Consider the following 21134-nt stretch of genomic DNA (forward strand, 5'->3'; position numbering starts at 1 on the left):
GTCTTTTCTATCTGATGGCCACACGGAAGAACGCAGGGCTTCCGTGGCCTAAAGAAAGCATCCATCTCCCTGGCCCTCAACTGCCCTCAGGACAAGACACGGAACTTCATCGCAGGACTCACTGCCCCCCGCCCCCCGGAGCCAGGACAGAGCACCCTCCTCCCAGACAAGGCCTTGGGGGACTCTCAAGTCCCCTCGACATGAACCTGCCAGGCCCAGGAAGCTGCCCAGGGTCCTGATGACTGAGCAGCGCTCAGTCCTGCCCCTTTAGTCCATGGTGAGTGGCCCCAGGGAGGTCACCTGACCCCTCTGAGCCTCAGTTTCTTCTTTCATAAACGAATATTCTGAAGCCTCTACCGTTATGAAGCGATGGTTGAGATGGAATGAGACAGCAAGTTTGAGGTGGTCAGTGTGTGTAATCCATTTCAGGTTTTAATTTGGGGCTGCTGAGCCAGTTGTTTGGCCAAGTTCCAGTGGACAAAGGCCCTGACCCCAAGCATCAGGTTCCTGGAACGGCCAGCTCCCCGTCCGCATCTCCCCAGTTCAGCAGGAGGCCCCTTTGGGGGCCTTTTGGGATGCTGACCAGGGAGGCCAAGGCGATAGGAAGCCCACTCCCAGCACACACACAGCAGGAAGTCACCTCCCAGTTTGGGGCACATGAGTTCGGGCACCCTGACCCTCTGGCCGCAGGGGACAGACAGCCTGGGCCACAGCACTGCACGCAAGCCGCGTGCCAGGCACTGTGACTGCACTGCCTAGCGAGGAGTCCTCGGAATCCCGCCTGCAGCCAGGACTTCCCATCTCTCTGATAGGAAGCTGAGCACATCTGGCTCACACAGCCTAGGAAGAGGCCCAGGAGGCGGGGGTGGGGAGGCCAGGCACACCTGAGGCAGAGCCCTGCTGTTTACCACCAGGGCTTTCCAGGTGATACTAGTGGTAAAGAACCCGCCCGCCAATGCAGGAGATACAGGAGACGCAGGTTTGATCCCCAGGCTGGGAAGATCCCTTGGAGCAGGGCGTGGCAACCCACTCCAGTATTCTTGCCTGGAGAATCCCATGCACAGAGGAGCCTGGAGGGCTACAGTCCATGGGGTCACAAAGAGTCAGACACAGCTGAAGTGGCTTGGCACGCACACGCTACCCACAGGTGGCCAAGGGTCATCCCTCTGAGGGGCAGGACTTCCACTTCTCTCCCCTCCCAAATCCTGTCCCCTGCCCCCAGCCCGGTGGTCAAGGAGTTAAGCATGACTGAGGAGGGTAAAGCGGTCAGAAACCTCCTTCTCCCACCAAAGGCACCAGGCCCTGGTGGTTGCCTAAATTTGCCACCGCCAAACCATGCCAAAGCACAGAAAGAAACAGAAGTGACTTTGTTCATTTTCCTAAGCGGACCTAATCCCATCACCAAAGTCAGGTGCAGACACTACCAGGGTATTGATACATACGAGGGGACCTCCCTGAAGGCTCTAAGTGCAAAAATCCTAAGTAAACTGTCAGTAAGCGGAATCCAGGAGTGCACTACACCACCACACCACCAGCATCCAGGAGGATTTACCTGAGTGTGATGTACTTCACAACGCCAAGGAATTAAAGGAGAAAATCTATATGATTTTGTGAGCAAATATAGATCTGTTAAGGATCTGTTAAGACCCCAAATCCGTTAGTAAAATTAGATATAGAGGGAAATGTTCTTAATTTGATTAGCAAAACCAACAGCGGAATCCTGGGGGCATTCCTGCTCCGGGGGGACCCCAAGTCTGTCCGCTGCAACAGTCCCAACGGGTCTCCTGGGTGCCCACCGAGATGAAGGGAGGTGTGGGAGGAGGGAGATGGGGGCTCTTTCTGTTGTCAGCAGCAGCATCCCCATTTGCCTCAAAACCCCAAAAGTCACCTGAAACCTATCAGAACAAATGAGAGCTTCAAATGAGGCCGCCAAACCAGAGAGCACCGAATGTATGAAGCGAGGGCAGGAGCAACGAGGTGGCCGCAGCATCACGAGAGGGAGCTCCTGCCCCATTCTCCCTGAGCCTACAGGGTCGCTCGGGGAGGCCACCCACCGTTCCCCGGCACCGTCTAACGGCAGGAGGAGCTCGTGCTCTCAGCCCTCGACAGTCCCTTCCCCAGACGAGGGGGCAAAGTCAATCAGCACACAGCCATTTCGAGTCTGACAAACCATTTCCAAGATTTACACTGAAGACTAAATATGCAAGACCGGCCAGGACAGGTGTGAGAGAAAAACAGAGAACGGGTGGGCCTTGCCAGCTATCAGGGCTAATTTATAGCCTCAGCAGAGGGACCGGCTCAAGCTTGGCACGAGAGAGGACACAGAGCCGGGGAATTCAGGATGAGAGGCAGGCGATCTTGGGAGGGAAGCGGCAACTTGGGCCTGGGGTTGGAACGAGGGCCACTTGTGGGATGCTCGCAGCATTCTGGGTGGTGGGGTCGGTGTCCCCTCATTTTGCTGATGGGAAAACGGAGACGCAGAGAAGTGAAGGAACTCAGCTATCCAGGCGGGCCCAGCCCCGGAGCCCAGAGACCCTCAGGGGCGATGCCATCCGGCCAGCCATCAGCTAAAAGAAAAAACCCACTTTTCAGCCCCAAACCGAGGAGGCCGGAAGAGGACACAGAGCAGAGATGTCTGCGGCGGAGAAGGCCTATGGTTTAGCTGAACAGGCACACAAATGCTTCCACGTGGGAACAAGACGCTGCCGTTTAAAGAAAGGATGACAGGGAAGAGCAGCAACAGAGATCAGGTCAGCGCACGGGTGCCCGGAAGTCACCCAGGAGACAGATGGGCAAGAGGAGGCCAAGGACGGGGAGGCGGCCACTCAGGAGGGGCACAGGAGTCCAGCGCCACACGCGTGATGGGCTTCCTGCCCCGCTGGTCACCAGGAGACAGACCAGCGAGCATCGTAACAGGGCCGGGGGCCTCTCCAACTCCAAGCCTCCGCCCGGGACCTTCACCCACACTGGGGACACTGGGCCCCCACCCGCCTCACGACGACACTGTGGGCAGCCCGGACGATTGCGACGGAGGACATACCGCCCTGTGAACACAATCCACTCCAAGAGAACGCCAGGGAGACAGGCTTTCTCTGCAGGCCTGGCTCACACCAGGTGTGTAAGCCGTCCTTACCACATGCGGACAGTTCCAGGGAGCTGGGGCTGGGGGGGATTCAGGCCTACGCCTCATCCTTGGTGCTGCACCAGGAGACACACTGAGCTGGACGCAAGTTATTGGACATGAGAAGAACTGGGGGCCACCTGCCTCCCCTACATGTCACTGGGCTGGAGCTGCAGCCCTGGGTGGGTCTCTGGGGAGGAGGGGCATATGACCTCCTGGGACAATGTCCCTCCCAGCCAGGCTCCTCTAGGCAGGAGTCCAGACGGCTTGGAATGCTCAAGTCGACCCAGTGACTGACGGATGCCCCACTGGCTCGAGGATGTGGTCCTTCTTCTAAGATGCATCCTTCAACACTGGCGAGCCATGACCAACAGAGGGGGCGGATGTGTGCCTGTGCACAGGTGTGCATGGACCGGTGTGCGCACGCAGATGTGCAGGTGAACACACAACGTGCACACGCACACACGCACACACAAGTGTGTGTACCCACACGCGTTCACACTGCCCAGCACCCAGGAAAGTCCTCAGACCCTGCAGCACCGCCAGGGGGGTGGAGGGCAGCTGAGCGCTGGGCTCGGTGCCCAGGGAAGCAGAAAGCCGCCGCCACTCTCTGCTGACCGCGACAGAAAAGCTAAGTGCTTCCTCTGTCCTGTAATTAAAAAGCCAGAGCTGCTCAAGCTGCCCAGCAGGTAGTGGTGGTTGTGGGGGGAGGGGGCGGCCTCCGGGAAATATCCACCCTCTCACTAGGGGAGGGGGCTTCGAGTTAACGCTGACGATGGCTGCTCACCAGCCACTCCGAGGGGCATCAGAATCCAAAGTTGAAAGCTCAGAACACATTGTTGAGCCGAGTTCAAGCTCTGGAGCCACCAAAGAGACTCCTCCTAGCAGCTTCCCCCGTGCGCCAAGCAAGCCCAGGGGACAGGAGGAGGGGCCTGGCATCCCTGTGGACACAGGGCCTCGGGCGTGTCCATCACCTCCCTGCTCCCTGGCCTTCCCCAAGCCTTGGGCCCAACCCCAGGACACTGGGAAGTAGAAACCACGGGGACTGCAGCACTCACCCCGCTTGGCTGCCCACTTGGACTGGGGCCTGCCTCTGGGGAGGGCCCTCCTGCAAGTCCTCCGAGTGGTCGCAGCGTGTCCAGGCCCCTCAGTGCCAGGCAGTGTGTGCACATCCAGGTCGCAGGCCCAGCACTCACCAACTGACTGCCCAGCCCCTGGCTGGACGTAGGATGGCTGCTGGTGGGGGTGGATGTTGGGGGCACCACAGAGGCCTGGGCTGAGTGGCCAGGGTCCACCTGGAGGCGGAAAGCTGCCCTGCCTGCCCCGTCCCCATGGCTGCAGGAGGCACCACTGTATTCCTGCTGAGCCCTAGGCCCCATGGCTGGCACGGCCTGCAGGGGTGCCCGGGCCTCATCTGGGGGCTGGGGCCCAGATGGGGACACCCTGCCCACAAGGGACACCTCATACCCACAGGGGCCTCTCCTTAGAGCCCTGAGTCCCTGAGAATCTGATCTCTGCTGGCTTCCTTGCCCCCCTCCTCCAACCTGCCAACGTATCGGGGCTCCCCCTCCCCACACCCTAGGGGCTCCCGTGTCTGCCAGATGGGGTTAAATTCTGCATTCACCTGGCACCCGGGGCCTCTTCCTCTGGTTTGAGACTCTGAGCTCTTCCCAAGATCAGACACCTGCCAAGAGGTGTCCAGCAGTGGCCTCTGGCCCAGAATCCAGGTCTCTGTGAAGGCGGCTCAAGGCCCAGGCGGGGCCTGTCCCGGGGTGGAGGCAGGAGAGGGGCTCCTGGTCACGTCATTGTCAACGTGCGGGCAGCATCCAGGCCCGCAAGGCTGGCGCCGCAGGGTGGCTTCCAGGCCTCACCGCCCATGAAGGACAAGCTGACCACAGCCAGAGACTGAAGGAGGGACCGGGGAACACACCCCTCCGTGGGAAGTCCAAAGCACAGAGCAAACCTCCTGGGACAGGCCTTTTCAGGCACCGTAGTCTGGAGCGGGCCTTCCATCTCAAGTTTGAACTTGCCAGCAGCTGGTACAGGCCAGACCAGCCCATCTCCCGGCTCCACAGGAGGAAGAGGTTTTGGCAAATGTGGCGGGCCCACCAGAGCACACAGCCTGGGAAAGTCCCCACGACTCCTTTAAAAACACCCATGCCATCAGGTGCTGCTCCTGGGCCGCACTGTCTGCAGGCTCCACCCAGAGACTCCACGCACCCGGGAACGGCCGGCGAAGCCCCGCGGCCGTGGAGATGGAACGAGAAACCTCAGCGGAGAGGTCACAGCTCAGTCACGAGACCTTCTGAGAAGAGGGCAAGTTGTGCTAACAAGGCTGGACTCCCGGCGCGCACAGTAACTCAGGGTTAGTCAGACTCTCAGACAGGCATCCCCGGTAGCTCAGTTGGTAAAGAATCCGCCTGCAATGCAGGAGACCCTGGTTCGATTCCTGGGTCGGGAAGATGCCCTGGAGAAGGGAAAGGCTACCCACTTGTGTTTTGGCCTAGACAATTCCATGGAGTGTATAGTCCATGGGCTCACAAAGAGTTGGACACGACTGTGTGACTTTCACTTTCAGACAGGCTGGGACACCCATCAGACAGGCCGGGACACCCACGTGGACAGTGGTCAGAGCCAGGCATGAGGACAGATGACACCCGCAGACCCGTACCTGGACACAAGCAGAGTCCTGTGCAGGCACCGCCCCCAAACCCCTTCTCACTCACCTCTGCCCACCCGAGCTGCGGCCAAAGGCAGACCCCCGAGTTCCCTCCAGCCCCTACACCAGGAATCCGGCTCTCTGGCTGGACAGGGCTGGGTTGGACCTCAGCCTTGTGAACCTTTTCCCACAGAATCTCAGCCACTTCCTGCTGCCCTGCAGGCAAGGCTCCCTAATATGGGCCTGGAGGGCTGGCCCAGACGTCCAGCCAGACATGGACCCTGGCAGAATGCCAGCCCTGGATCCGTGCCCTCTGCATCAGGGCCCAGAGGGTCCCATGTTGGCCCCGTGTGGAGGGGGGCAGTTCAGTCAGGAAACCCTCCAAGGAGAGGGGAAGTTGTGCTAACAATGCTTGACCCCTGCCGTGCCAGGGTAACTCAGGGTTAGTCAGACTCTTAGACAGGCTGGGACACCCACAGGGACGGTGGGTAGAGCTGAGCATAAGGACACGGGTGGCACACACAGAGACTGGCACCTAGACGCAAGCAGCGCCCTAAGGCCACTGGCAAGAGGGGGCACCAGTCAGCTCTGGGACAGCTGGGGGTGCCCCAGCCACGCCCTCTCCCACCTGCAGGGCAGAGATGTTAGGATCTGGGGACGGAGCAGGGCCTGAAGGACAGTGCCCAGTGACCACGGGGGACAGCCAGGGCAAGGGACCCCTGGGCACAGAGGGGAGGCCCCAGGGTTCAGACAGGGAACCAGGCACCAGGGCCAAGACTCCTGCGGCCTGGAGTCCTCCTGGGACTCCCCATACCAGGCCTCACAGCCTGGGGGCAGCCAGGGGACCAGGCAGGGCTGGGGGTCAGATGGGGGTGGAAGGCCCCCCCCCACCTGCACCCTCCCCCACCTCCTCTTGGACCTGAAGCCCGTCTCCCTGAGCTGCTGGCCTTGGCCACAGGCCCCACCGCAACCCAGCCAGATTTCCTCCTCACCCTTCCTGACCTTCCTGGGGGGCTCCCACCTGGCCTGCCTGACGTGCCCTTGGCCCTGGCAGCCACCCCAGACGCCTGCAGCACAACTGGAAATCCTGCAGGGACAGAGGCAGCTCCGGCCACGGGGAAGGAACTGTCTGGGGGGAGATGGAGGCATCCGGGGGATTGAGCCCACCCAGCCTAGACCTCAGGATACAGAGCCCCCTACTCCGTCTGGGGCAGGCCGTCCAGTACAGCAGGAGGATCGGGACATGGGTCACCAGGAAGATGGGTGACACCCTTCCGAGCAGGGAGACGGGCAGAGGGGCAGTCAGACCGTGATGGTGCAGGACCCCCTCTCGGGGTCACCTACTCTGCGCCTGATGGATGTTACCTGGTTGACCCTCGGAGCGACCCAGGGGGGGTCCAGACTGTGCCTACTTTATGGAGTTAATTTTGCTTCCCAAGGACACTACTGGGCAGCCTGCTCTCAGAACACCTGCCCCAGGCTATGCCCCCAGGAACCCACAGGTGCCAGGCTGGTGCCGTCCCTGCCAAGGGACCACCCTGACCCTGAACATGCGGCCAGAAGCCTCCCCTCCCGACCCTGGTCACTCAGCACACATGGCCCTCCCTTCAAGATCATCTGCTCCATTCCTTACTTGACAAGCGGCGAAACTGAGTCCCACAGGAAATGGCCACAGCGCTTGGCCTTGAACCAGGTGTCCACCTCTTCTCTGGCCTTAGAACGGTGGACCGAGTGGGACCCAGAGGCCGGGGTGCTGCCGATCTGGGGAGGCTCGCACTGGGCAGTGGCTGTGCCTGACCTGGAGTCTGGCTCCTGGCCGAGGGTGAGGAGTGTCTGTGTGTGCCAACCCTCTGGGGGCTGGTGGGGTGGGGGGAGGCCCCAGGACAGGGCCCTGGTCGAACCCCCTTGGGATGGTCACTGCTCTGCCCTTCCGGGGCCCCTGCCTGCGCTGTGCCCTTGGTGCTGGTCACCAGGAGCCACGTAGCACTGTGGACATACTGGGAAGGTCACCTCCCGGCCACCTGGAAGGCCTTGCTAGTCGGCCCTCTCCTCACACGTGGACACAGAAGTAACCGGCCGGCGAGCACCACGGGACCAGACCCAGCACCCCTGCCCTTCATCTGACAGCCCGACTGCACCCCACACCCCACGCCCCACACAGGGCTCTTCCTAGGAGGAGCTGCCCCTGGGAAGCGGGGGAACCCCACTCCCTCCCAGAGCCTCGCTGGCCCTGGCTAGGCCGTCCCACAGGCTCCTCCCCCAGGCCAGAGCAGAGAGGGGGCTGGGAGGCCAGCACAGTGCCTGGCCCCTCTGGCACAGAGGGCATCCGAGCTTCCTGCCTGCAGGGTCTGCGCCTCCCGGTGCCTGGGAGATGTATGTAAGCCTGGTCACACTGTGGCCACCTTCCATCAAGGGTGCAGACAGACAGACAGCAGTCTGGGCACCTGCTAGTGATCTGAGTGTAAGTGCCCAGCATGCTGCCACCCGGCCTCGAGGGGCAGCCCTCTCCCCCGCGCTCCCCAGGCTCAGTGGGGACGTAAGCTCACGGTGGTGGGGGGAAAGGATGGGGGCGGGGGGGAAAGATGGGGGTGGGGGGCAGGCAGCCTAGGGAAGTGGGAATTTTGAGGATGAGGGGTCCTGGGAGGGTGGCATGAACTCCATCCAGGGTCCCTTCTTATGGGGGTGGGGGGCCCGGCAGACCGTACCTGGGGGCGCACTGGCCGTCGTCAAACACGAAGGTCCTGTTGGTGTGGCCCCCGCCTTGCGCCCCTCTGTAGACATCCCCTGGACTGTGCACCCCGTCAGGAAGCGGCATTGGGCTGGCGGCGGCTGCGACTGAGAGGCAAGGGACACACCGGGAGCGACGGGAGACTTCTTCCCCTCCACCCCCCTCCCAGCGCTGTGCCCTGAAACACTTCTCTGATTTCGGTGGGGGTGGGAAAAAAAAAAAGAAAAAAAATCCTGTTCCAGGGATGGTTTCGGCGCCGGTGCCGGCGCGCCCCCTGCCGGCCTCGCTGGGAACCGCGCGAGGGACGGGGAGGTGGTCCCTTTGCGTTCCACCTGCAGACCAGCCTCCCAGGTCCCGCGTAAGCCTGAGACCCGCGGCACAGACTCTTCAAATGCTCAAAAATAAAACCCCCAAACCCCAAAGACCACCACCCCTCTGGGGGCAGGGTTCCACAGTGGAGGCGCTCCCAGGGGGCTGGAGGCCTCTGCGCGCTTCATGGGTGAGGGTGCCTGCGCTGCTGGCCCTGCCCGCCTCTGGGGTGGGAGGGGCGGCCGGTCAGCATCTGACCCGCCCCCAACTCTCCTGTGCCACTCGCCCCCCGCTCCCCCACCCCCCACAGCACCGGTCACTCCTACCGGGGCACCGGCACACAGACCCCGTGTGTCCATCCGCATCGGCCTCACCCCTGGGAGGCCCCTGGTCCTGGAGAGGGAAGGGAGGTCAGAGAGCTGGAGGCGGGAGTCAGTGCCCCCCCGCCACCCACCCCACCGGGGCCTCCGCTGTGAGCCCCAGCCCCACCCCGAGCATCTTGCAAACAGGCAGAGAGGCCGGGCCGCACCCTGCTGCAGCTCTACCACCCAAGGGAAAAGGCTCAGGAAGCAAAGGGATTGACTGGTGACACCCGCCACAGGCTAACACAGACATCCTGGCTCAGGGTTCTCCCCAACCCCATGCAGAGTCCTGCAGGTACAGCCCCTGGTCTGTCCTGACCCTCAGTGAGCCAGGAGCATGGCAAAGACAGAAAGAAGACAGAGAGAAGCACAGACAGGAGAAGCAAAGACAGACAGAGGAGCAAGAGAGCGGCCTCTGAAAAGAGGGCGAGGGCCTGGGGCGCCAGATGGGGCAGGGGCCACTGAGCCAGCACCACCCGGGCAGCTCTTCTCAAGGCCCCGGGCACCAACCCACTCCCCACCCTGGGGCGGTCAGGGCAGGGGCTGCCAGGGCAGGGCTGGACCTGCTGACTGGGAGGGCGCATGGCAGGTACTTTGTGGTCCTGATGCTTGCGTTGCTCCTGAGACCCCATCTCTGTTTACTCCCAGGAGATGGCAAGCTTAACACCATGCTTCTCCCAGAGGGGGCACTTGGTGAAGGCATGGATCGCCCCAAAGTCCTCCGGAGGGCAGCGTGCACCCCCAGCCGGCTTACCAGCAGTCTTGCACCCTGGGGGCTTTCCCTGCTCCCTCCTGAGTGGTCCCACCCACCCCTGCCCCGCCTCAGCAGGACTCACGGCAGTGTGTGTCCATCTTACAGACCCCTTGGAGGTGCCCTGCTGGTTGGTCAACGAGATGACTGGCCTGCTTTGTCAGTGATGGGAAACAGACAAGTCTGGTAACATTCCTGACATCAAGGGAAACAAAACACGGCTTCGCTCTGCCATGGAGGAGCCAAGCCCCCAAACACTGGCCGGTCCATCCCTCCCCAGCCGGGAGCAGGGAGCCCACTTGCCCCAGCACTCCCTCAGGGGTCTCTGCACCCTCACAGCCAATATTCTCTGCGGGGTCCCCTCCAGCACCACCCTTCCTTGGGCACCGGGAACCCTCCCAGAGCATGGAGCCTGGCTTCTCCTTACACCTCCCATAAACGCCAGGCCCTAGGTGCTAGCAGAACTGACCATCCCCAGCCTTTCTTGGGCTCAGCCCAGAAGCCAGGCTGTGGGCTGAGAGCGACCAGGTCTCCCTGCTCCCAGACTTGACATCAGGCCCACCCACCTTCTTAGCATAGCCCTCGACTGTGACTTGGGTGCCCTGCCCAGCGCCCTCTTTGTCCCAGGCCCTGGCCTCGGGGCTACCCCCTCCTCTCCTGCATGGTTCGACACCGCAGGCCCTGGGTCACAGCCCCCGCCTGTCCTCCACCGTCTGACCTGTGGCCTGGCCTGTGCTGGCCGGCCCCTCCTCCGTGCTGCCCTCAGGCCGTGGAGCTGAGCAGGGCTGGAGAGACAGGCCCAAGCCATCAGCTCTCAGGACCTCTCAGGACCTCCCAGGGCCACATTTCAGCCATCTCCAGGTGTCCCCACGGTCCACAGTCCCGCCTGAGGACGCCCTCCTGCAGCCGCCAGCCCCTCCTCAGTTGCAGACAGGTTTCTCGCTTTCCTGGGGCAGAGGCTCTGCTCTGGCCCCTGGCCCTGTCCCAGGACGAGCACCTGGGGTGGACTCCACCCACTGCAGGGACACCTGCCCAGCTCCCTTCTGCTTTCCCTCCTGGGAGATGAGGTCTCCCCGACCCTGGGCTCCCCCAGGAAGGGCCCCGCACGCCCCCAGCAGCCCCCTTCAGCATGAGCTCTGATGTCCTCCCGACTGAAATAAGGACTTAGTATCCTCTTCTCCTGCTACAGGTCCGCCTCCTTGAAAGAGGCGGCGTCTCCACTTTCCCCTCCCTCCCTCCCTTCTTCTATCATTCCTCCACCGGACTTGGTGGGCTGCACGCCCAGCACTGGCCTGGCCCCCGGAGATCCAGCGAGAGGAACACAGGCCTGGAGACCCAGCCACTCACACTTGCGTGTCAGGAGTGGGCAAAGGGAGGTTTGCCCACACCAACCTGCTAGAGACAGTGGCTCCGTGCAGCGAGGCCTGAGCCAAGGCCCCTGTCAGGGCAGGAAAGCCGGAGGGCAGGTGGAGGGCAGGCGGGTGGGCCACAGCCTGGGTGGAAGGGGCAGGAAGGCCAGCCAGCATTCCAGCAAGCTGGAAGCTAGGGAGGGCAGAGAGGGTGGGTGGGATCAGAGGCAGGCATGGGAGGTGTGGGGATGCCCCTGGCTCCTAGGTCGGTGGTGGCACTGGCTTAGGCAGAACCCCCCTGGACAAGGATGAGATTTGGGGTAGGGGCACCTGTGAACCCTGGACCTGCAGGCCCTCAGAGGCGGGTGAAGGCTCTCTGCCCATCCTTAACCAGCCAAAGTCCCGCGATCTCTGCTGACCAGCCTCCCGGCTCCTCTTGCATGTAGCTCCCCCAGCCTCTCATCCCTGCCCCCACGGGGGCCCACAAGGATCCTAAAACCTTCCTCTAATCCCCCTGGCCCTGTAGTTCCCTCCTCCGCTCTCAGGTAAGACCAATGCTTCCTGCCACAGAGGCGGTCCTCCCTGCCCACCAGACCCACGTGCCAGCCTAGGAACCCACCTGGGCTCCTTCCCTGGGAAGCTTTGCCCAGTTTGGTCCTCACCCTGATGGACCCCGTCCAGCCCCTCCCTCTACCCTCAGTCCTTGCCCCTTGCCCCCTGCCCCCCACCCTCAGTTGTGAGATCCTTCAGGGGAGCACCCCAGTTCGGGACTGGCACCTGGGGGTGCCTGCGGTGGGCAGGTGAGAGGAGACCCCCACTCCAGTGGGAAGCTTGGCTGCCCAGCCGGAAGTGGTGGGGGAGGACTGTCCACCTTGGGCACTAACCCAGGCGTGCCTTTCTGGCAATTTCTCCAGCAGAGGGCCCTCACGGCAGGAAGGGGCACAGAAGTGGGGCAGCTGGGTAGCGGGGGCACAGAGCACGCAGGGGCGGGGCAGGCTCCCTCCGGGCGAGAAGCACGTGGGGGCGGGTAGAACGCACGTGAGGGGGCGGGGCTGGGAGGACGGCGTGCGTGGGGCGGGGCGCAAGTGGCCGGGTCCGGGGCCTTGCGGCTCTCTTCCGCAGCTGCGCGCGCTCATGGCGTCCGGGGTTCCTGAGCCCCGCGCTGGGGTTCCGCGAGTTTCCCGGGGATGCAGGTGAGAACTGGGGAGCGGTTTCTGGAGGGGGTCATCTGGGACGCCCTCGCCCAGGGATGCTCGGGGGGGGTGGGGGGCGGGCGGTGGTTCGGGCCGGCTCTTCTTTCCAATTGAAATGAAACTGAGTCCTCGCCCCACCCAGCAGGGCCCGCTTGGGGCCCACCCTGACCCCCGGGTCCTTGAGGGTTGGAGGGGAAGTGGGAGGGGTGCCAAGAGCAGGACCTACAGGGCCGTGTTCCAGGCCCCTGTCCTGAACCCACCCCCTCTAAGACCTTCATCACCGCCTCTGGGCACTAGGCGTTTTCTGCGGTCACAGAGCCCCGCGCTCGTGTCTTTTCTCGCGGCAGTGGTCCTTTCCCATCGAACATCCAGTTCTGCTGCGAGGACCACCCTGCCCAGGGTTCGGGCCAGACCAAGGTGCCTGCGGTGGCGGAGGGTGCCGGCTCCCACCTGCCGCGGAACGTGCTCAGCGAGAGGGAGCGCAGGTGGGGGCCGTCGTGGCGGCCGCGTGGTGGGGGCGGGGGTCCGAGGAGGTCAGGCCTGCGCCCGCCGCCTCATTTCAAACAGCTGTTTGGTAAGGGCCTCCTGTAGCGTGTTCTCAAGGTAGATATAGTCCTCGTGCTGGGAGGGCTCCCAGGGGCTAGCAGTGCAGCCCTTTCTTTGATGTGAAGTCCAGGACCACTTGAGGTTGTGCATTTGGGACGGTCCCGGCTCCAGGCAGTGGTGGTGGTCTAGGCTTGGTGGTGGTCCGTGGCAGATGCCCTGCTAAGCCTGCAGCTGGGGTCCAGGGCCCCCGAGGCCAGGGCAGTGCTCTGACCTGGTTCCTGAAGGGCTCAAGGCTTCCTGGGGCTGCCCTCTCGTCTCCTGGCCAAGCCAGACAACCCTACAGTCGGGGGTCCCTTCTCTGCAAGCAGGAAGCGGATCTCCTTGAGCTGTGAGCACCTGCGGGGTCTGCTGCCCCGGTTTGACGGCCGGCGGGAGGACATGGCCTCGGTCCTAGAGATGGCAGTGCAGTTCCTCCAGCTGGCAGGCACCCTGGTGCCCGGCTGGAAGCAGCAGGCTGTGAGTCGTCAGTGACCGCCGGGTCGACCCTCTGTGGAGGAGCCATGGGCGTCTCCCCCCTCCCAGTCCCCCTCTGTCCCCCGGCAGCTCCGACCACCGGGCAGCCTGGCTTCCCTGTGTCCCCGCCCCGCACGCCCAGGGCTGCTGTTTCCAGTAGACACACCTCCATTTGCGTATCACACCTCCTCTGGGAACCGGGGGGATGAGCTGCGGTTTCCACTTAGGTGGAAACCTAAGTTTGCCTTTGCCCATGGTGCCAAAGCTGGCCTGGGTAAAAGTCCCCCCCCCTCCGGGGGGGGGCACCAACTTCAGCGTCCCTCCCCCGAGTCCGGAGCACAGGGTCTGTGCTCAGGGTGGATCTCTGTGACCCCAGGCGGGGTGGCCAGGGGCCGACCGCAGCCTGCCTTTCGTGCGGGTTTTCTGGTTGACGGTTTCGGTTGCGTTTCTGCTCTTTTTCTCCGCCTCAGGTTCTCGCTTCCTCCAAGGAGCCGTGGCTCGCATGGCAGACGGATGTCCTGCAGCTGGCCTTGGCTAGCCAGGCCCCGGCAGGCGCCCCGGACGCCGGCGTGGGAACATCCAGTGTGATGTCAGTGTCCCCATGGGGCTGGGGGCCGTGGGGGGGGGTGCGTGCGGACCACTCAAGCTCTCCTTCTGTCTTTGCGCACCATGCAGTCCTCAGGCCCCCCCGAGCTGTGAGGCCGCTGGTGTGGACGAGGGTGAGGCCCTGTCAGGAGTGGCCGACGTGCTGGACAGGCCGCCGGCCCTGCCTGGTGAGCGTGAGTGGGTCCCCGTCCTCCCCTCGTGCCATCCCCAGCCAGGCCCATGAGGCCGCCACGATGACCGTGTCCCCCTTGTGCTGGACGCCCGGCTGTGGGTGGCTCCCCGGACCGTGACTGCCACTCCCTGAGTGCCGCAGGAGGCGAGACTGTGCGTGCTCGCCCAGGCGGGGAGGGGTCCTGCTGTGGTCAGGGCGGGCAGGAGAGCTGGTGGTGGTTTAGTCGCTGAGTCGTGTCCGACTCTCACGACGCCATGGACTGTAGCCCTCCAGGCTCTTCTGTCCGTAGGGTTCTCCAGACGAGAATACTGGAGTGGGTTACCGTTTTCTTCTCCAAGCAGACCTGGGTCTCCAGGGAAAGTCGAGAGCTGCACACCGGCCGTGGGGGTGGAGGGGTTGCACAGCAGGGTAGATAGAGGTCCTGGAGATAGAGGAGGCGGTGGGGCGTGAGGGTCCTGGGGTCTGAGCCCCACCTGTGTGGCCTGAGGCTGAGCGGCCACATCCTGCAGGCAGCCTCGCTGGCCCCAGGCTCGGGTGCTTCACCTCTGGACTCTTGCCTTCTCCTGGTTGCTTGTTGGCACCTTGTTCCCGAGTCTCACGCATTCCCTGCACAGGATGCAATGGGCAGGGGCTGCAGTCTTTTGGGGGTGGTCACTCTGCCTGACCCACTCCTTGCTTCCCTCGTAGAGTCACCCAGCCTCGTCCCCCAGTCCCCAGGCCCGAGACCCCCCAAGGTCCTGAGGCCATCCCCTCTGTGGCCAGTCCGCTCGCAGCAGCCCCCTTCCCCGCTGGTGAGTGAGGAGCCTCGGAGCTGCCTGGGCCAGGCGGGGCCCCCCACTACGGGGGCCGACAAGGCCCTGATGCCAGACTCCAGGTAGGTGCCCGGCCACGTGTGCACAAGCTGCCAAGGCCTCCTCCCAGCGCCCCCAACCCTGGCCCCCAGCTGCCTGGACCCGCTGCGTAGGAGGTCTCTGCCCGTCCCGTCCTCGCTGTCTGCCCGGATGGCCAGACTCTGCCATGTGGCTTTGTAGTCTGTGTGTATGTGTGTGTCAGGAAACACTCCTGTCTCCCTAATTGTCGTCTGTTTTGGCTGATGGTAAATGAGTTTGTGTTTTGTGAGTTCCACCAGCTGGGGCGTGGGCTGAGAGCTCTTGGGGGGCTGGAGAGGAGCTGGCAGCGGGCTGGGTGGGTGGGTGGGTGGGCAGGGTCCGGCGGGAGGGAGGAGCCTGTCAGTAAGCTGCCTTTCAGGGCCCATGCCCTCCTCTCAAGGTGCAAGGCCCAGGGTCCACCTGGGACGATTGGGGTGGGGCTTCCTTCTCGTCCCGTCCAGGTCTGTGTCGGGATGTGATGTGGCAGATGGCGCGTCCTTTCTGCTGACCCCTGGTCCCGACTGGTGGCTGGGTGAGTGGACCACCTCCCTTACTGCCCCCGACCTGGGGCCTGGGTTGGTCCTCAGGCAGGGCTGGGGGCAGGCGGCTGGAACCGTGGGGAGATGGGCCCCAGCTTGCTGAGTGACGCCAAGGTTCCAGTATCTGCGTCTGGGTTCTTGTTCCCTTCTCTGCCAGTGTTTTTGGGGACCACTGGGTCGGGGGGGCGGATGGCAGGTGAGGTGTGTGCTTGTTGGTGGGTGGGCATCTGCGGGTAAGAGTGTGTGAGTGCTGGGTGTTGGTGGCTGCAAGTCGGCTTTGGAGCTTTCCTCCGAGAACCCGTTCCCATAGAGGCACGTGGATGCGGGGTGAGTCGAGCGTGTGCAAGACCTGGCGTGGAGGGGGTGCCCCTCCCCGGTCTGGCCTTCCCGGGGGTCTCGAGCAGGGCCGGCAGGAGTGGGCCCACCCACCTGGTCGGGGGCCCTTCTGAAGATGAGCAGGGGCTTCTTGCTGGGGTGGGACAGATTGGCGGGGGGAAGGGTTGTCATCTCCTCTACGCTGACCCTACCCTGCCCACCCTGGGCCCTGGGTTCCTTGTCTGCTCTGCTGACGTGTCCCATCTGCTTCCAGGGTCCCTGGAGGGCAGAGGCAGCAGCGCCCCTTCTCGGGTGGCCACCAGGAACAGCCCGCTGGACAGGCTCGAGCCCGGCTTCCTGGGAGACTCTGAGTCTAGCCCCCAGGAGGAGCCCCCGGATGGGCCGCTGGAGCCGTGGGGCTCGGATGGGAGCTGCCCCAGCCCGGTCCTGCGGGACGAGGTGGACAGCATCTTCCCCGACTTCTTCGCCTGCTGAGACCAGGGGAACGGGACCTTTTGGGCAGCACGTGCCACACACTCCAGCGGGGTTTTATTCTGGGTTTGGGCTGCAGCTGTGGTCTAATTCCAGTGAAGGCTGGTGGGGCCGTGGGGAGTGCAGTCTGAGTATTAAAGAGGAGAGTGATTTTCCTGGAGGAAGCAAAACTTGTGTGGCTTTTGTGCAATTAACGCGATTCACTGGGCAGATGGCAGCGGTTCCGTTCATAGTGCAGGCGCCTGCCTGGGTTTTGTTTCTGTGAGGTTCCCGGCCTGTGCGATCTCTAAATAATGGCGCTGGGGCTGGCGGGTGCAGGGGCTCTCTGGATTGAGACTCCTGCCTCCTGGGCCTGCTTCCCGAGAGGTGGGTGTGGGACTCCCTGCCCCTGTGATGCTGGTCCCAGGAGCTCCAGAGACGTCCATCGGGGAGGCCCGTCTCTGGGCCAGGAGGTGCCGGGGCAGGACGGACCTCTTAGAGGTGGGGGCCTTGGCGCTCCCCTCACAGGGCCTGTTGGGGGCCTGGGGCAGAGGCTGCCTGGCTTTAACGCCTGGACTCCTAGCTGTTCCCATCCACCCCGGGATCTGGGAAGCACTGGGTTCTGGGAGGAGTGGCCCCCCACCCCGGTATGGCAGGGTGACCCTGTCCGCATCCCGCTACCTTTCGGCCACTGTGAAGGTGGTGCCAGTCTCTGAGCCAGGCTGGTCGGGCTCACTCCTCCCTGGCCCCTGCATGTCCCTTTCTGGAGACGCTGGGTTCTGGGCCCACCTGGAGGAACCCCATCTGAGCCCTGGGCAGCCTTAATCCAGGCCCCAGGAGGGAGGGGGGATGGGGCAGGGCTCAGCTCTTTCAGAAGCCCGACTGAAGCCCCAGGGGGACAGGTTGACCCACCCTGACCCTTAGAGGTCCTACTTGGACGCTTAGAAGGTGAGGAATAGGACCCCGCCCCAGGTGGTAGGCAGAGCTCTCCTGTGCTGCCTCGGTCCCACGGCTGGGGGTGGGGGGCTGGGCCTGGTGCTGGGAATGGTCCTGGGTCAGGGTTGACAGCGGTGCCTGGCCTGTCAGGAAGCGTGGCAGGAAGGGCAGCCGTCAGACCCTGCGCCTGCCTCGGGGCCGTCCTGTCGGCCCTGGGGCCGCACACACAAAGCTGCTGAGTTGAACGCTTTAGACGACCCACCACCCCCATCTGGGGCTGGTGGCTGGGCCCTGGCCTCCCTTGCTACAGCTGCGAAAAGCACCCCTGCAGTGGGGAGAACCCAGGCCGTTGGCTGGCCTGGTCAAGACTGCTGGAGCCGAGGAGCTGGGTTCCATGAAACGGCTTGTTTTCTGTCCCCTCCGCTCCTCTGGCCCTCGCTGAACCAAATCAGCGAGACTGATAGCATGTCTTGTTGGCTTGCTCTTGTTGGCTGCAATTGCGTGTCTGGGGGAGAGTTTAGAAAACCAGCAAGCCGGTGATTACTGGCCAATTCTGCGAGTTGGGGAGGCCTCAGCACAACCCTCCACCTCTCAAGGTGATCCACTCTCCTTCCCCCTACCCCAGGGGGTCCTGGTTGCCTGGCCGCAGGACACAGCAGGCTCTGCCAGGCCCAGCGGGACCCTGGCACCCTGGGGCTACACCATCTCCCAGGCCCACCCATCCCTCAGCTCGGGCCAGTGTGGCCAGGCCTTGGTGGCAGGCAGCTGGCTGTCCTTGGAGCTGACCAGCCGTCGGCCAGCACCCTTGATCCACCCTCCCCTGAGCCCGGCTTGCCTCCCCTGCCCCTCTGTGCTGCTCACCCTGCTCCTTGAACTTGGCGGCCACCACGGGTCAGTACTTGCTGGTGTCGTGGTCGAGGTGCCCAGTGCCAACTGGGATTCTCATGCCATCTCTGGTCACAGGTCCTGCCCTGGAGCATGGCCTGCTTGGGGCCTCCCCGCAGAGCTAGGAGGGGGCAGGTTCTGCTGCCCTCCAGGGGCTGGAAGGCTCTGCTTATTGGGGAGGGGGCTGTGGTTCCAGGGTCCCTTGCCCACCACTAGGCTGTGACCTCCTCTTGGCAAGGACACATCCACTCGTGAGGAGGGAACCCTCAAACTCCAGCGAACACGGGGAGCCCAGCAGCTCTCCTATTGGGGCCCTCTCTTAGGTTGAACGACAAAGTCTGGTGGGGACCAGCGTGCCTGAGTGAGGCTTAGAGAGGTCAGCGATGGGGAAAGCTGGGAGTGGCCGATGACTCCCGGGAGCCCGAGTGATGGGCCACGTGTGGGGCATCGGGGCTGAGCCTGCTCGGGCCTGTGGAGTGCGGTGCCGTGAGGGGGCCCCGAGCCAGCACACTGGCACCGCAGGGGCCGTGGAGGGGCCAGAGTGCAGGTGCTGGGCTCACTGCATCCCTGCCTTTTTTCCTGGATGTGGGGCGAGGCTTGGTGGGTCACGCGAGGTCGCGCCCGGAGTCCTGGTGGTAGGTCGGGTCCCGGTCGCAGTCCCCTACTCCGGCGCTGCCCTCCCTGTTCTCCCCAGGCCCCAGGATGCTCTCCGCAGGTGGCCAGGGTTCAGCTGGCCGCCTCTGTGTTTCCAGGTCAGGCAGGTCTCCTGACGAGGCCACTGTGCTTCCGGACGTCAGCTCCTGACCACTCTGCGTCACATCATCAAACTTGGGGCTCAGCTGACTTCGGGACCTGGGGTCTTATACCCGCTTGCCCAGGTCTGTGCTCAGCGGCCTCCTCCACGGGGGCCCCATGGTGAGAGCACCCCCACCCCCAGAAGGGGTCCCTCCTTAGCCAGGAGCTCCACAACAGTCACGTCGCCCAGGGCCCCGGGCAGGCCCCTTGGCATGGTCACAACAGCTTCCCGAGATGCGAATTTTCCGCAGGAACAAACGCTCTTGTGGAGGCCGCCTCCTGAAACAGACCTGTCTGAGGCCCCGGCACCCCTGCATCCTTGCCCGCGTGGCAGACAGCTTCCTCTTTGTCCCAGGGCCTAGGTGACCTCAGCCACGTGCGGGCATTCATGTCAAGAGTGCCCAGCTTGCTCAGCCACCACAGACAGCATGGAAGCCCGGGCAGCCCGGGAAATGCCGGCCCGGAGGGAGCTGTTTGATACCACAGCCGGCTCCGCGGCAGCACGGGAGCTGCGCCTGGGCAGGGGGTCAGAAGGAGACCAGCCTGTCCGGCGGCTGGCCGCAGGCCTTCCACGGGTGTTCATCCAAGTGACCCTGCAGGCCCCCCAGCCTGGCGGCCCTGAGGTCCAAACCTGGGGCTCCCTCGGCTCTCCACCTTGCAAGTTGGCAGGACGGGGACTCAGGTGTCCCGCATGCGTCTCATCCAGCCCTGCGTGCTGGCCCCAGGCTGCCCGCTCGCCCCGGCCCGTGCGTGAGGCTGGTCTTGTGTCTGCAGGCAGCTCCCCCTTAGTGGGTTGTTTCCGGAGGGGCTGGTCCGTCCGCGTTGCTCACGTCCTCCCAGAAAGAAGTCTTTGGTTGCCTTGGATCTTGCTGTGTCCTCCAGTGGTGTGTGTGTGAGTATGGCAGGCGTGCAGGTGGCCGAGCCACTGACCCATTGGACCTTAGACCAGGAAGTGAAGACCTGGCTTTTGCATAGAGACGCCTGCCACCAAGGTGCGTGCGGCTGCCCGGGGCCCCCGGTGCGGCTGTTGGAATGGCTCTTATACTTCCATTTTCATTTTAGATGTATTTGAAATTCACAAAAACAGTATCACAGGGCATATCTTTTTGTGTCTAGTTATTCTGTGTGGAATATGTGAGATTCATCCACATTACTATTAAATTAATTTTCATTATGATATGACATACCTAACAGAGTTTACGGTCTCAACCACTTTTTAAATATGTATAATGTATTTTTAAATTGGAGGATAATTGCCTTACGATGAAGGTTGTAGTTCTAGGGTATCAGGCACACTCACATCATTGTGTAACCATCACCACATCCGTCTCCAGAACTTTATCTCCCCAGAACTTTCTTATCTCCTCAGACTGACCCTCTGTCCCCACAAAAAACTGTCTCTTCTCTCTTCCCCCAGCCGCAGGGCCCCGCCATCTGCACTCTTGTCTTGATGGATTTGACTCCTCTAGGGACCTCTTGGACTGCAAGGAATTCCAACCAGTCAGTCCGAAAGGAAGTCAGTCCTGAATGTTCATTGGAAGCAGGGATGCTGAAGCTGAAACTCCAATACTTTGGCCACCTGATGCTCATTTGAAAAGACCCTGATGCTGGGAGAGATTAAAGGCAGGAGGAGAAGAGAATGACAGAGGATGAGATGGTGGGATATCATTACCAACTCGATGGACGTGAGTTTGGGTAAACTTCAGGAGTTGGTGATGGACAGGGAAGCCTGGCATGCTGCAGTCCATGGTGTCTCAACGAGTCAAACATGACTAAGCAACTGAACTGAACTGAGGGGCCTCTTACAGGCCCTAGTGGCTCAGATGGTAAAGAAGCCTGTGTCAGAATTTCTCACTTTTTATGTCTGAATGATATTCCATTGTGAATATTTTATGAACAAATGGTGTTATATGCGATATTGGTTCACCTGTTTATCTGTCTATGGATTGTTTGTATTGTATCTGTCTTGGGTTGTTTCAGCCTTTTGGTTGGTGTGACTAGTGCTGCTATGAACC

General features: G+C 62.6%; 2 protein-coding genes across 2 annotated transcripts in view; one reads left to right on the forward strand and one right to left on the reverse strand.

Annotated features, from left to right (window-relative positions):
* The window catches only part of KCNT1 (potassium sodium-activated channel subfamily T member 1), a 70614-nt gene extending 61997 nt beyond the window's left edge, over window positions 1-8617 (reverse strand). Inside the window, exon 1 of the mRNA XM_060413737.1 lies at window positions 8486-8617. Coding sequence (XP_060269720.1) covers window positions 8486-8595 — 110 coding nt within the window. The 5' untranslated portion in view covers window positions 8596-8617. The remainder of the gene's footprint in view (window positions 1-8485) is intronic.
* A 3773-nt stretch (window positions 8618-12390) lies between these two features.
* On the forward strand, window positions 12391-16684 carry SOHLH1 (spermatogenesis and oogenesis specific basic helix-loop-helix 1). Its single transcript, XM_027968316.3, has 8 exons — window positions 12391-12472; window positions 12820-12957; window positions 13387-13534; window positions 14002-14120; window positions 14207-14304; window positions 14997-15183; window positions 15640-15710; window positions 16307-16684. Exons 1-8 carry the CDS (start codon window positions 12414-12416, stop codon window positions 16525-16527), a joined length of 1041 nt encoding a protein of 346 aa, XP_027824117.1. The 5' UTR covers window positions 12391-12413; the 3' UTR covers window positions 16528-16684.
* Window positions 16685-21134: the final 4450 nt, after the last annotated feature.

Source organism: Ovis aries, chromosome 3, assembly GCF_016772045.2.
Source record: "Ovis aries strain OAR_USU_Benz2616 breed Rambouillet chromosome 3, ARS-UI_Ramb_v3.0, whole genome shotgun sequence".
Lineage (NCBI taxonomy): Eukaryota > Metazoa > Chordata > Mammalia > Artiodactyla > Bovidae > Ovis > Ovis aries.